The following is a 16,195-nucleotide window of genomic DNA, read 5'->3' as shown; positions in this document are numbered from 1 at the left end:
GATAAGACATTTGATGGAAGAGCTTTTTCTTTTCTGAACAATGTTTCTTTAGTTATTTTCAGTTTTTCAAAACCAGGTAACTTGACAATGGTTTCAATTTCAGTCTTCAGATCCCTGAAATACACTCGAACTGCTGCTGCTTTTGAAGTCTTATGCCTTGGGGGAGGGTGGGGGAATATTACCTTGTAATTTCAGGTACTCAGAGAGCTTCAGAGCAGCAGTGCCTCTTAGCAAGGCCCCTTATTCTTCTTACAGCAGGCACTTGACAGGAACGAGCCTAAGGAAGTCCAAGCAGTAGCAGTACAAAAGAAAAATTATAAAGATCAACAGGAAGCTGTGTATGTTGGTGCATTCCCTGCAGTTCTGTGGTCAGGAAATTGCACAAAGGAAGGGAGAACAGCAGTGAGATCAGGCATTTGCACATCTTCCAAGCTTCACTCCTACACTCGCAGCCCAAGTCCAAACCCATTACACACATCACTTTGAAGGCAGGTTCTGTATGATTTTGGCCATGGAAGGAATAGTTTATCTTTCTAACCAGCAGGTCAGGAGCCCCTCAGCTCCAGGAGCCCATCTCCTACTCTATACATGTGTGTGTGTGTGTGTGTGTGTGTGTAATTCCTCTGTCTGTCAAATGGCTGACTCCAGATGAATGCACATCCAAACACACCTTCAGGCACACACGGGTCTTCAGGCCCATCTCAACACAAACAAAGAGATCTTACAGCAAAATCTAAATAAAATGTTTAATATTTTTGGCCAAAGCACTGTCCTGTTGTCACACTGGGCTGGTATTTTTCTGTTAAAGCTGGATTTTCACATGCAAGAACTTGCCACGGTCTCCTTTCAGGATTATGAGAGCTTGCAGTTTCTTTTCCCCCTCTATCAGCTTGGCCAGGAAGCCCCAAGTAATCAAATCCCTTGGTGTCCTTCCATTTGACAGCCTCCCCTGACATTCAGAAATGCTGAGGGGGGAGGTATTTTGAGCTGCACCAAATGCAGAGCTGGAAATGCCAAGCGAAACACAGCTGTAATTCTGATGTGAGATGCACAAAGACCTTTGCTTTGGGAGGTGTTTCAAAATTAAACACAGTGGCCAGGCTAACTCATAACTGTTTATTGTAAATCACTCAAGAGTTTACACATCATTAATGGCAAAATAACACTTTTAAAACACCTGCTGGATGAAAGACAGAATAAAGACAACTCTTTTATATTATATGGCATCATTTGAAAAACAAGAAACAGAACAAAAAAGAAACCATTTTATTTTTCCCCCCCCACTTTTGCATCTTTCCTGAAAATATCTGGGCCTGAGTCTCAGTTATCTTGAGATCCCTGCCTTGCCCAGGGTGTGGGGCTGTGTGTCTGGGAAGCAGGCACTCCCTCTCCGAGGGGCAAGGCAGTGACATTCTTTATAAATGAAAATCATGCCCTCTATCTTCAAAAGTGCTCCAGTGCTGACAGTATAAAGCCTCTCTCCTGCACTGGCTAACATCTAACACAAAGGGCTATATGTCCCATTAAATCCACATGCCTTTTTTTTTTTTAAATTTTTTTTTCCTTTTTTTTTTTTCTTTTTTTCTTTTTTTTTTCTTTTTTTTTTTTAGTTAAGCGAGGCAACTGTTAAAATTCAGAAGCTACATAACTGTCTTTATATTTTGCTCAGAAACCAATGGATGTTGCATGCAGCTGAAATATTAGTACAGGGTCTGACTTAGATAAAGGTCAGTTTTCTAAGACCCACTAGTCAAAGGCAGAAAAAGAAGTTAAGAGGCCTCTTGTGCAAAAGGAGCTAAAATATGCATGCATCAATGGCCATGACTGATTAGAATATGACTCAGGTCTCCAAACATTGAAACCAAAGCTTTATTTGGCTTAAGACATGGTTGAGCTCTATACATTTACAATTACAATGTATATGTGACAACAAAGGAACCATCTCAATATAGCATCAGTTGGTATTTTGGCCTGTATAGAGACTAATCTTCAACACAAAAGCCTGCTCAGCAATAAATGGTTTTCATACTTAGCAAAGACAGCAGTGCACTGGGCTGGCTAACAGGGCTAACAAAAAGAAGAAAGCAGGTTTCCAAACTAACATCTAACTAAACTGAGGGTGATTTTCCCCCTTGCACACACTGTTTTTCATCAGTGGTGTTACTGTTCTTTCCAGGAGTATGCAGCTGACACAGCACACTGGGCTCTGCCCCATCCCCCTGAAAGATGCGCCCCAAAACCTTACTGGATTAGCAGTAGGAACAAAAAACTCACTAACTGCACTTGGAAAGGACAGTTAGCTCCTTCAACCTGCCAACATTTACCATGAACAAGCAAATTACAACAAATCTCAGACATGAACTACAGTGACTAAAATCAAATCTCTCTCCCGCTTAACTGCAATATTAAATAATATATAACATTTTTACACTTAATAGTCTTAAATTCGGACATAAGACAGCTAATAAGGAAAAAAAAGAACAAAAGGCCGTGGCTGAATCAATTCCTGGGGAACCAACTCAGCCCAACCGATCTGGAACAAAAGAAGAATTCTACCCGGAGGTAAATCCACCACAGGCACGGGGTCACGCACCCGGCAGCCACGCGGACGGACGGACGGACAGCAGCGCTGGCACAGCCAAGTGTCACCCTCAGGCACTGCCATCTCCAGTCCTTTCCTTGCGAGCCTGGATCATCTCCTTGGGAGCCTGCTTGCGATCAGTGACCAACCCCAGCCAAAACATGAAGTCAATGAACCACGTGGTGGGGTTGAACTTCAGGCCCAGCTCGCTGGCCGAGTAGTCAAACGGGAAGGTGTGGTGGTAGTTGTGGAAACCCTCACCTGAAAAACACAGAGGGAGTTTAAAGACCACGTGGCTGGCTCTTTTGTCAACACAGGAACACACTCAGGCAGGACACTCCAACACCCATTGCCCAAGTCTGGCATCTAGTGGAAGTCATTCTCCTCCCCAGTAGGAAGGGGCATGTCCCACGCCTTATGCTCAGGGAAGAAAACCAGAAGTGCTTCAAGAGGGGAGACACACAGCTGAGTCAGAAGTGGGGTCCTCACTTCCGCTGCACTTTCTGCTGAGCAGAGCTTGTTGCTGGGTGCTAACACCTCCCTTCCCAGAGACCACATGGTGTTATTTCAGTGTAGAACACAGGCACTTTCCTCTAGGATGCACAAGCTCCAGCCTCCTGTCGGAATACCCTGTTGCAGATTCCCTGACTTCTGGGACTCTGGCTGGGCCCTCCCAGGGGCTCCCCTATCGGGGGAGACCTTCCTGGACTGTTCTTGTGTCAGGAAAGAGAGATGCACTGGATCTTTTTGGTCTTCAGGTTCTGGTTTATTGTTATCTTATCTAGAGTTTTGCACGCTGTCCACACAAGGCTCAGCGCACTGAAAAAGCACCGCAAAAATGGCAAACAATCTATCATTACAAGGTCTTTTAAAGCTAAACTATCCGATTAAGAATGGACACCTAGATGATTTCCCTTTTTAACCCAATAACTGATCCCCAAAAGTCCACAATGCAGATTTTTCTGCCCAATTACAAAATGCCACCCAAACCCATGAAGAAGGAGGAAGAAGAAGCATGAGGAAGCAGACCAGGATGACACCCTGTGCCCTCCATCTTGCTTCCATTCACTACATTCTAAAAATCCTAAAACCTCAATTTCCCACCTAAGTGATACACCTACACTACTCTCTACAATCTACTTCACACCCTAGTGGATTCTAGTCTATTCTGGAGTTTAGGAAACTTTCTCCATGAATGAAGGTCAAAGTCAGTGCTCCCCTGGGGGTCAGGGCACCCCAGAGTAGACAGGGAAATATTCCTGGTGCCCTGGGTTTCCACAAACCCCTCCAAACCCTGGCTCCAAGACATGACCAGCTGCAGACACCCAGAGTCCCCACCAGGGTGAAAGAGGATGGGACACTCTCGGGAGTCTCTGTGGTCAAGATGACCCCAAGATTTGTTAGAGACTCTCTTTTCCCAGCCCGGCAACTGAAGAAGGAGTCGGGATTCTTCTGTTCTGGTTTTCAAGATTGTTTATTTTCTGTTATCTATAACATTCTTTCCCTGGCCTGCTGAGGTCTGTTCAGCAGGTCAGTCAGTGGCACACTGCCTGCCTTCAGGGTGATGTTGTCTTTTTATACTAAAAATTATATATACTTTATTTACAATAATTTTCCAATACCTATCACCTATGTTAAACAGTCCATCTCTACCCTAAACCAATCCAAAAGTCACCATCACCCAGAAGATGGAGGCTAGGAAGAAGGAGAAAGAAGGACAAGGCATGCCGAAATTGCTCCATCTTGGGACCCCAAGCCCCCACTCTAAAAACCCCAAAATCCTACTTTTCACTCTGTCACAAACTAATTATCATTCTATTTAAACTTTTGTGGCTTGCAGATCCTCATATAAGGTTGGTAATTTTTCCATGGGTCAAAATCAAAGGTACAGGGGTCTTGGGCTCTGTGCCAAGGTCTCTGAGCCCCCTGGCAAGGGCCCGAGCCATCCAGGGCAGCCAGAGGGATGTCCTGGATTCTGACAGGACACCACCCCGAGCTGGCAGAGCTATGCCCAGGGCTGCAGCACTCACCAATGGCTCCCAGGGTGACCAGGGTGTTCTGCCTGGGGTTGATGTTCTTGTCGTAGGGGCGGTTGCCGTACATGTGGGCGGCGCTGTTGACCAGCCAGGTGACGTTCAGGGAGATGGTGTACCGCAGGATGGAGGCCAGGAAGTAAGCGTTCCACAGGCTCTCACCCCACAGGTACCACGGCACGACGGTGGGGATCACAAAGCACATCAGCACTACTGAGCTCTTGTAATACCTGCAGGAGTTACAAGGGGAAAAGGAAGGCCAAGTAAGACCCGTCCTGTTCGTCCCCATAAGACCCCCTATAAAACTCCCTTGTTCGTCCATAAGACCCGTCTTGTTCATCCCCCTATAAAACACCCTAAGGTTTAAAATAGACCCCTGCTTTTGTTGAGTTTTCTGGAAGGGATGAGGAAAAATAGATTTATTAAACAGTTATTAAAACTTTGCATTCCCTAGAAGTCTTTTGGATAGGAAGAACTGTCATTTTTTATTTGACAAAAACAAACAGCTTCCAATTAAGATCCACAGAGGGCTGGAAAAATGCTAGTATTAGCAGTATTTTTGAAAGGAAAGAAGTTTTCATGAACACAGTTCTCATCTGTAACACATGAGCTAGTTTTGATCATCTTGTGCATGAAATCAATCAACCTCCTGCCTTGCAAGTTCTTTGCTTGATGTATTTTGTTGTTGTTTAGACGTTGTGCCTCACATCCTGGGCTCCAGGAGGAGATCTGCAGCTCCACAGCAACACCAGCCAAGGTGAAGAGGGCATTCTTCAGGTCTCTCACAGAACTTACCTGAGCTAAGGCCCTCCAATTCTCACTTACCTGAGCTAAGGCCCTCCAAGCAAACAAGTTCCCTTTCTTTGCTCCACCAAAGATAACAAGTAATTTCCCACTCATATGACTGACTTCTGATAAGGTCAGAAGTCTGACCTTATCAGACTCTCATCAGTTCAAGGCCAGGATTTAAGCAGAGCTGGAGGAGAAAAGTACTTTCCACTCCAGAAAACTCCTTCAAAGTTCAAAGCCTCTACCACTCTGGGGAAATAGAATAAAATATGAGAACATCTTATCAGGCACCAATTAAAACTATCCTGCCAGATGGAAGAAGCCCAGACTGAGGTCTTTGATGAAGATATGAAATCTCCCATCTGAACAAGCATCAGAGTACATTGCCTTCCTCTGAAACATGCACCTTGGGGTGAGAAACCTCCTTACCTGGAGTGCAGGGACATCAATGCCTCAACACATACCTGGGGAACACCCCTGCTTTCACCGCACGAAAACTTTGTCCTGGAGACACTTCAGCTGTGAGCCCCTCTCTCACATCACCTGCAGGATTACTGCTCCCTGACTCACACAGGGTAGGTTTTGCTGTCAGTCATGCCTGGAGCACTACTGTGATTTCAGCTGAAGTGATGTGGTTTTAAACTGACTGAGTGGTGCCTCGTCCACAACTCAGAAGCACCACGAAATTCAGCAAAGCTAACAATTTGGCCTTAAAACAAAACCTGACAAGAAGGATTTATTATGATTCTCAGTGATGTATTGTGATTCTTAGTGCCTGCTAGTTTTTCCATGTTGTCAAAAAAACCCCCAACACTGTCCTAAATTCAAATCCAGAGCAAAGGCATTTGCTAAGACAACTTTCCTACAGAAAACACACTTCTTCACTAGATAACCTTTGCAGCATGACCAAAGCAGTAAAGCTTGCTTCTCCTGGATGCTGTTGTCGTGGAAAAGGAAATAGCCAAAAGGAGCTGCAGCAAACTTCAAGGGAGCTGTTGCAAAAAGGCACTGCCAACTGAGGAACCAGTGAAAGCAACCATACATGGAGGGAAGTATTCCTCACTCCTGGAAGATTTCCATTACAAGGGTAATTTTTCTGCCTTAGAGAAATCTAAGGAGAAAAATCTAAGGAGAAAAAACTCTAATGTTTAGACTTAACTGACTGCTCCCCTCACTCAGAAAATACACAGAAATGGCCTTAAGCAGTTTTCCAAAGTGCCTGGATGAAATGCTTGCAAGCAGAAAGTGTTCTTGTGCCTAGAACACAGGCACTCACAGAGCATAAAGGATGTTGCTCAATTCCCAGCTCTCACAGAGTGTGTAGCAAACTGAGCTAGGACTGTGCTAATTCCCAATGGAGATAATTAATGCTGTACAGAATGGCAGTCTTGGGAGAGGTGGCACTTGGCCTGCACTGGCCCAGGGGTGCCAGAAATGACTTTGCAGAGTGAAATGTGCACTTCTGTGCTAAGGCAATTAGTGATTGCAGTGTTTGCTCCTGTGATCAAAGAAGAAAGCCGAGATCCAAGCAACTTCTGCCACAGCTGTTTTCATAACCAGCCCAGGCTTTTTGGGAAAGCAGAGGCACAAGGACAGGGCTCGCTGCTTGTGCCACAGAGGACAGTCAACAAGTGTCATGGGAATAGTGGGGGCCAGAGGAAAGGCATCGGTGGCAGGGATATCTCAGGGAAGAAAAGGGACAGGCAAAAACAAGGAATGAGCCACAACCAGACTGCCAGGCAGGAGGATCTCTCCACGCCCAGCTCACAGCAGGGCTCAGCACTGGGCACTTACTTTCTTTGGAACCTGACGACAGGGTCATCGAGCAGGTCGGTGAAATCCAGTTTCCTGCCCTTCTCGATGACGTCGCGGTGCTTGCGCACGAAGAGCCAGCCGATGTGCGAGAAGAAGAAGCCGCGGCGCGCGTTGTGCGGGTCCGCGTCCGTCTCCGAGTACTTGTGGTGCACGCGGTGGTCCCGGCTCCACTCGTAGATGTCATTCTGCACAAAAAGCACCCTGGGGTCAGAGGAGAGGGGCAGGCACTGCCACGACCTCCAGGCCTCCCAGGTCACCGTCATATTTTCTGGAAAATCCCTTGGCCAGGATTTCTCTCCTGGGAAGCTGAGAAGCCTCAGAGAAAAAGGAAAACAATAATTATCTGATTCACTTCTCCTGTGTTTTGCTGCTTTGGAATGTGGTTGGGGATTGTTTATCCAACATGTGAATTGTTTTAACTTAATGACCAATCACGATCCAGCTGTGTCAGGACTCTGGAGAAAGTAATGAGTTTTTCATTAGTATCTTTTAGCCTTCTCTTGAGTATCCTTTCTCTATTCTTTAGTATAGCATAGTATAAAATTTTTTAATATGTTCTAGTATCATAAAATAATAAATTAGCCTTCTAAGAACATGGAGTCAGATTCATTCCTTCCTCCTCTGTCTGGGGAACCCCAAAAATACCACACTCCCACACATGGTAACAGCAGAAAGTCCCTCTCTGACACTCCTCAAAAAAGGTTGTTGACTAAAACCATGGGAGTTACCATCATCCATGGTAAAATCATGTTTTAAAGCCATGTTAGTCAACATGGAAAACCACCACTAAAACTGATGGGAGTTGCCATCATCAGTGTGCCCTGGGTGTCTGAGGATGGGCTGCAGGGACTGGGTACATACATGTTTACACTGTTATTTTAAGACTGTGCTATGGGGAACCTTGTGTATTTATTTTCAGCGGACTACAGTACAGGGGCTCTCAGTTCTGGCATCCTCTTTCTCAGCTGGTTGCAGCTGGTGCCCTCCAGGCACAAACACAGTGCTGAAAATGGAACAGAGCTTGTGGATCACTGCAGCCACTGTGGTGAGCAACATGACACTGAAATGCCTTATGGCTGTAAATGGAATCATGGGGACTGCAGGGAGGAAAGGATGGACCACAATTTCACACTTGGATCCATAAAGAGAGACTTTCTGAGTTCACTCAGCCAAAGGGATATCAGCCTCCCAGTTTGCTCTGCAGGATGCCCTGGCTGGATGCACTGGACCAAGCTGGTGGCTTTTGCAGTGGTGCTAAGCTATTAGTGCAGGGCATTGTGAGCACATTCAGCACTTGCAAACCTCAGGCCACACACTCATCTATGAATTTAAGTGCTCAACACCAACACTAAAATGTGGAAATGTCAGTTAATGCCCAGATCCACACAAGGGTGAACTTTAATCAGAGTTCTTAGCAGAGGTTGCTAGTTCCACCTCTGCACAGTCAGAAGCAGAAATACCCAAGGAAGAAAAGGCCTGGGTTACTTTTAGGAACAGCACCCACAGCCACCAACCACAGCAGGTTTGCTCCCAGTAGAACCGAGAAAATTGATTGCAAGGTCTCTTAAATAAGAATAGGACACCACCCATGTGGGCACTGAATACAGCCCAGGACACAGCAAGCACAGGATAATGAAACTGTGTGTACCCATATTTTGTGGGGCAAGAGCCCTGTGCAGAAAGCATTGCAGAAATAATCATTGCTCCTTCTTTCAGATATCAGTGTTGGAGAGAAAGCACTGAGGGGCCTCTGGGAACAACTGCAAAGAGCAGCTAAAGAATCCAGCTCAAATGGCTCCAACACCCAATTTCAGCTTTGCAAAATGCTCTCTGCCTGCAAGAGCACACCAGGGACAAGTGAGGAGCAAGAACCCTGGAAAGATCTCAGCTCCACTGCCTTCAGTTATGCTCAGCCCTTTGCTGTTGCCATGTAGTGAACACAGTGATGCTGGGAGTGGGCTGGGGATGAGGGGGACATTTTTCTGCAGCACTGACACATCTAAGCCACTGAAAGGAGGCAGCAAAGATCAGCCCCTTGCCAGTGCTCCAGTGTGCTGCACCTTAACATCTCACTGCATGAGAAAACAAAGTAAACTGCAAAAAAGCAAAGGAAGTCACCCAAGTCCTCAGTGAGAACCCCTCAACCTTCCTACAGAGGAATCAAAAGGAATGAAAATCTCTACACTGCTTCAGTGGCTTCACTGGGAATATCCATATGACTGGAAAATGTCAACATTAAGTAACTTAAAAATAAACCAGGTTTATGCAAGAAGCACACTTAGAAAAGGTCTTCTTTCTTAACCAGAAATAATGTTTCAAGTGAGACTATTGATCAATTTGTCACAAGAGCACTTGATAAAGTCATTTGTGGGACAGCAGATAACCAGGAAAAGCAATGATACCATGAGAAATTAACTTGACTTTTCATGCCACAGCAAATGCCTGCAGAGCTGGTAAAAAAAACCATGATTCCCCAGATGAAAGGATTAGGAAGCTGTGAAACAACTGAATTGCATCTAATTAAAACCACAAGAGCTAAGAGGAAATAAAGGCCTGAAGCCAGGACTGTTGACAATAAATACACCATGAAGTGGAGCACAGCATGTGTAAATATGCTCTGAGCATATTATTAGCAACCATTTTTCAAGAACACATCACTTTTGATCAAGTTTCAGGTAAACACAGGGGTGAGATCCCTTCTGGAGCAGGGAGCAACAGCATCCTGCTGTGACAGTGATGCAGCCACGAGGTTTCATTAGCAGGTCCCTTAACAAACCTGCAGACTGACATGTGCCAGTGGCCTGGGCTGTGTGACAGTCTCCATGGGCTGACACAGATTTGCACACCACCCCTCCTGCTGTGTCCAGCACAAACACAGACTGTGCCACAGAGATGACACCAGCACGGCCCAGATGAGCTGCTGGAACTTAAATGCTGGGAGAGCAATAAGCCAGGTATTACCTATGTCTGAAACAGACAAGTGACAGCAAGAAGAAGAGTCTTTCAAAATTATGAGAGCTTCACTCTAGATGGAGAGAAGAAACACAGCTCAGCATGATCCAATCATTAATAAAACCCACATGGCAGAACTGGCTGCATCTGATGGTATTCCAGAGGAGGTACAGCATGTCACAGCCCAGGCAGTATCAAGCTAAAACTCTACAGCAGTTTCCTTCCCCTGCCCTTCAAGAATTCTGAATGTTTCCTCCTCATTTAGCATCCAGGGATGCTGTATGCATCTTTAGTGCTACCTCTTCCTCCCACAGCCAACGTGAAGGAGATGGACCTGAAAACTCATCACTCACTGTCTGTCTGTGGTGGTGGAAAGAGCCTTTACAGGCAATGGATGTCATGGTAATTAGGAGCAGGCTTCAGATTTAGAGTGGGTAATTTGGCCTTTCATCTTATTTCTGATATGAAGGGCACAAAGGTGGCTTGAAGCTACTTTGAAGTACTTCCCTGCCTCAGAATCCCAGTGTTCTCAGACAAAAGCAGTGATGAGCACAATGCAGCTGAGAACAAAATCCATAGCAACAGGGCAGCAGAATGCAATGAAATCCCTGTGTGCAGGCTCACTGCAAACAGCTCTGCACATTCATTTAAATTGCTTGTGGAAGATAAGATCAGCTGTGTAACAGGGAGACAACACCAGGGCTTCTCAAAACTCCCAACAGTTGTTTAACACATTGAGCAAAGGGCTTGTAAAGCTCTCCAAGGAACCAAGCAGCAGATGGAAAATGGTTCAGAATAAAGAAAGGCTATAGTCAAAATGGACACATTTCCATTTTCAGGCAAAAGCATTGTGCCCTTTGTAATGTGTAGAGGGGCTAACGAATTAATTCTTTCCACCTTAAAAAAGAAAAAATCAAAGATGATAAATGAGAAGTACAGAGGTAGATAAAGGGACTCTTTTCATTCTCTGTCAAGGCAAATGAACAAAAAGTCAACCAAGCAGATTGAAAGGGAAAAGATAAAATCTCAGGGCACAAGACATACATGGCACTCAGTGCCACAAGGGGTTATGGCAGCCAAACTCAATAAGTTTAATTTTAGTACAGGTAAGTTTAATTATAGTGCAGGTTCCTATCTCTATCCTTGCCAGCCAGAGGAGGAACCAAATTCACACTGAGAAGATCCTGGTCCAGGGCTAACTCCTACAACCAGCTGGGTGTTACACAAGTGTTTCTGTGGTCTAGGACTGCCTACCAGCAAGTACAGAGCTAGTAACACACTTCTTCACAAACATATTTGAATTTGGCTGGTGAAAAATGCTGCATAAAACAGAGATAAATTAAGATTGTGGAAGGGTGCCTGCTCTCCTTTCTGGGCAATCTCCAACTGCCTGGATGAACAGACTCTTGGTTACACAGACACACTTGCATCAAGCTGGCCCTTATAAAAGTCTCCACGTTGTCCTGTGAAGTGTGGGGCCTGACCTGTACCACAGCTCAGCTGCTGGGGTGCTGAGCCTCTGATTTGGTCACCTTCAGCGTGGTCCTTATGCAATTATTGCTCCTGGTCTGCCTAGTGCACATTGTTACGTGGGTGGTGAGAGGGCTCTGCATGCCCTGAGCCAGCACAATGTGTTACAGCAAATAAATGCCTTTCTGCCAGGTCTTTTTTTTTCTTTCTTTTGCTGTCTCTAAGCTGAGGGGATCCCTGCACAGCAGAGAGTGCTGCCTGGAGGCTGAGAAACTGCACAAGCAACACAAGCTCACCTGGAAAGCCATGGAGTTAGCTGCAGCCAGGAAGATCCTCAAAGGCAGCTTGGCTTTGTAGGAGCGGTGGCTCCAGAGGCGATGCGCGCCCGCTGTCACGCCCAGAGCCGTCATCAGGAAACAGAAATATGCTGAAAGACACAAACCAAAACACAGGGTCTGCCAGGGGGCCAGCTGACATCACTTGTGCTCTCTGTGCTGTGGAGATGCTCCTTGCCCTGCCTGCCAATGCCTGCAGACAGGAGGTGAGGCTCTCAGCCCATCTCTGCCTCACAGACTCTCTTCCTGAAGAGGACAGGCTTATTTTGCAAGTGTAAAATCAAAACAAGAGCAGATTCCAACATTAAAGAATATTACAGGACAATTTCAAATTGATTTACATCATCTGCAGCAATGTGTTGTTTAGCCAGGGATCCCTGCTACCCTACACAGACACATTTTGGTTAAAACAGCCTATTTCAAATACCAGAACAAATAGGGAAAATGAGACCCCAAAAATGGGTTTTGTACTTGTGTCTGCACAAGAGCCCATCCACCAGGGAACTGTGTTAGACAGGCAGTGGTTTGACAAGAATTCACAGTCTGCTTTTCCTGGTATGTAATGTAAAAGATTTGTCTTTGCAAAAAGAAAACAAATGTATATGTAGGTGTGTGTCTACTGTGTCCTTCTATCAACTCCCAGCTCACCGTGCTTGAAATTGCAGCGTCTGAGAGAAAATAGAATGGAAAGATATTTGGGAAAATAACAGCAACCATATTTCATGTTGATTGTCACCCCTGCAGACTGAAGAAGCAAATGGACTTTTTCCACTCTGCTGGTGGATCCATCAAAAACAGATTTACCCAAACTGCTTGCCATGTCTATGGTCAAAATCCCTGTCATCTCCTGTACAGCAAACCAAAGCCTTTCTCACAAGATGCAGCAGACAGCTGGAGTCAGAATGGTCCCAGTGAAGATGATGTCTCTCTAAAACCTGCTTTGGGTGCCATCACTGAAGAGACAATTCTGATTTTCAGCAGGGTGAATGCTCATGGTACTCCTAGAAAAGGCTCATTTGTGCGGTTATGCTGAGTCCATTGAAGTCTACAATGAAATTAAAACTTCTGCTTACCTGAGGAGAGCTACAGAAATGAACTAAAATCATGCATTCTCTCTGCACATTATCTATAGACATTGCTGAATATACAGATTACTCTCAGATCATTAAAATGCTGGCATCACAACTCCTCACACTCCAGTTTCCACTGCAGAGTTGCAGTTCTTGCATATGCCTTGCTAGAGCAAGGACTTGGGACTTGTATGAAATTAGGGAAAACCTATCCCACCATTTGCTGTGTGTGATGGTTGATCTGTGCAGAAACATCACTAAATAAAGCCTTCCAAATCACTCAAATGACTGTGATTGTGGGAACAGATCTTTGACACTGTCAGAATACTGACATTATCCAGCTAACATAAAAATATTAAGGTTAGAGTCCTGAATCACTACAAGAACATATTTTCTGTGGGCTTTACGACTTTAACCTCCTGCTAGTCATGGGCTGAAATCTCCCATCTTCAGCAGTTTCTTTGCTTCCTTTAAAGCACAAGGGGGCTTTTTTCATGCTTCACAGCAACAAATCATTTAATTGACCAAGTGCTTCTCAAGGGCAGCCATCCATCTTAATCATGAATGATTGCTTAAAACAAGAATGAAAGATAAATGGGCAAAGTGAGACATGTGACATGAGGGTTGATTTCACCTCCCTTCTCTGTCCTGTGTAAGAAGGAGGCTGTGTGGTAGCTAACAGACCACATGGAATATCTGCACTGAACACAATCAGGGACAAGAAGCCTCTCTGGCCCTTTCCAGCCCCCAGGGACTTGCCAGCCCCAGCCCACTCCTGCAGTGCTCAAGTGATCAAGGGAACAGCTGGGGCTCATACCCACGCACCATGCCTATTTTCTGGCTTTGCAGAGGAGGAATCACAAGAGCAGGAATCTTCCCAATATAAATCCCGAGGGCTGAAACATGCCCAGAAACAAACAAACAAAATTACTCAGGAGGTTCAGTGGCAGAGCAGAAAAAAAAACCTGTCAGACAAATGCACTGCTTGGTGATAGCAAGTTTTGTGATTCTTACAGCAATTAAGGTGCCCAAAAATAATATTTGACCCAATGTATGAATAGCCAAGATGACAAATATTTGCCATGCAAGGAACAGGTCTCAAGCTCTCCTTTGCAGAATAAATTAGGATCTCAAACCAAAAATCAGACTACCAACCATTTGGTTATATATTAATAATGCACAGCTACAGTATCTGTATGAGAATATTCTGCTTGCTTCCTGTCCCTGGAACAGAACCTGGAAAAAGGGTCAGGTCTCCAAGGATGTATTCAAGAGGGCTGCTAGAGTATGCAGGAAAAAAATTAGGGAGGCCAAAGCCCAGTTTGAACTCAGGATAGCGACTGCTGTTAAGGATAACAAAAAATGTTTTTATAAATATATTAATAGTAGGAAAAAAGGTAAGACCAGCCTTTGTTCCTTAATGGACACAGGTGGTAATTTAGTATTTACAGACGAGGAGAAGGCAGAAGTGTTCAATGCCTATTTTACCTCGGTTTTTAATGAGAAGATAACTTGCCCTCAAGACTCCCGTCCGTCTGGACTGGTAGATGGTTTTAGGGAACAGAATGGTCCCCACATTATCCAGGAAGAGGCAGTTATAGAACTATTGAAATGCCTGGACATTCACAAATCTATGGGACCAGACGGGATCCACCCCAGGGTGATGAGAGAGTTGGCGAGTGAGATTGCAAAGCCACTCTCTATCATTTACCAACAGTCGTGGATTACTGGTGAGATTCCAGATGACTGGAAGCTGGCCAATGTGATACCTATTCACAAAAAGGGCGCAAAGGATGATCCTGGCAATTATAGGCCAGTCAGTCTGACATCTATACCTGGCAAAATAATGGAACAGTTCATATTACGTGCCATCATGCAAGACTTGCAGGATGGCCAGGGTATCAGACCTAGCCAGCACGGATTTAGGAGGGGTAGATCATGTCTAACTAACCTGATCACTTTTTATGATCAGGTAACCCGGCTAGTGGATGCAGGGAAGGCTGTAGATGTTGTTTTTCTGGATTTCAGAAAGGCCTTCGACACTGTTTCCCATAGCATACTCCTACACAAGCTAGCTGGCCGTGGTCTGGATAGGAATACCCTTTGCTGGGTTCAAAACTGGCTGGATGGCCGGGCCCAAAGAGTGCTGGTGAATGGTGTCACATCTAGCTGGCGACCAGTCACCAGTGGTGTCCCTCAGGGTTCTGTGTTGGGACCAGTTTTGTTCAATATTTTTATTGACGATATGGATGAGGGCTTAGAGTCTTTTATTAGTAGTTTCGCTGATGATACCAAATTGGGTATGAGTGTAGATCAACTAGAGGGGTGTAGGGCTCTGCAGAGAGACTTGGAACGGCTGGACAAATGGACAGAATCAAATGGGATGAACTTCAATAAGTCCAAGTGCCGAGTATTGCACTTCGGCCATAATAATCCCCTGTACCGATACAAGCTGGGGATGGAGTGGCTGGATAGTGCCCAGGTGGAAAGGGACCTGGGGGTGCTGGTTGACAGTCGATTGAATATGAGCCAGCAATGTGCCCAGGTAGCCAAGAGGGCCAATGCCATCCTGGCCAGTATCAGAAATGGTATGGCCAGCAGGAACAGAGAGGTCATTCTTCCCCTGTACTCGGCACTGGTGAGGCCTCACTTGGAGTACTGTATCCAGTTCTGGGCCCCTCACTTTAAGAGGGACGTTGAGTTACTTGAGCGTGTCCAGAGGAGAGCAACGAAACTAATAAGGGGCTTGGAACACAAGCCATATGAAGAGCGACTGAGGGAGCTGGGGTTGTTCAGCCTGGAGAAAAGGAGACTAAGGGGTGACCTCATCACTCTCTACAACTTCCTGAAGGGTGGCTGTAGTGAGCTGGGGGTCGGCCTCTTTCTCCGGGCGACAACGGATAGAACAAGAGGACACAGTCTCAAGTTGCGTCAAGCTAGATGTAAGTTAGAAGTAAGAAGGAAATACTTCACAGAAAGAGTGGTCAGAAACTGGAATCATTTACCCAGTGAGGTGGTAGAGGCATCATCCCTTGACGAATTTAAAAAAAAACTGGATGTGGCACTTGCTGCCATGATCTAGCTGAACAGTTAGAACATCGGCTGGACTAGATGATCTTATAGGTCTCTTCCAGTCTTGAAAATTCTGTG

At 45.4% G+C, this 16,195-nt stretch overlaps 1 protein-coding gene across 1 annotated transcript in view; it reads right to left on the bottom strand.

Annotated features, from left to right (window-relative positions):
* Positions 1-1,102: 1,102 nt before the first annotated feature.
* SCD5 (stearoyl-CoA desaturase 5) overlaps positions 1,103-16,195 on the bottom strand; it is a 28,766-nt gene continuing 13,673 nt past the window's right edge. The window contains exons 2-5 of the mRNA XM_059470450.1: positions 11,937-12,067; positions 7,198-7,403; positions 4,612-4,844; positions 1,103-2,842 (exon numbers count right to left, since the gene is read on the bottom strand). Coding sequence (XP_059326433.1) covers positions 2,652-2,842; positions 4,612-4,844; positions 7,198-7,403; positions 11,937-12,067 — 761 coding nt within the window. The 3' untranslated portion in view covers positions 1,103-2,651. The remainder of the gene's footprint in view (positions 2,843-4,611; positions 4,845-7,197; positions 7,404-11,936; positions 12,068-16,195) is intronic.

This window comes from Ammospiza nelsoni, chromosome 4, assembly GCF_027579445.1.
Source record: "Ammospiza nelsoni isolate bAmmNel1 chromosome 4, bAmmNel1.pri, whole genome shotgun sequence".
Classification (NCBI taxonomy): domain Eukaryota; kingdom Metazoa; phylum Chordata; class Aves; order Passeriformes; family Passerellidae; genus Ammospiza; species Ammospiza nelsoni.
This window is presented reverse-complemented; position numbering and strand designations above follow the sequence as displayed.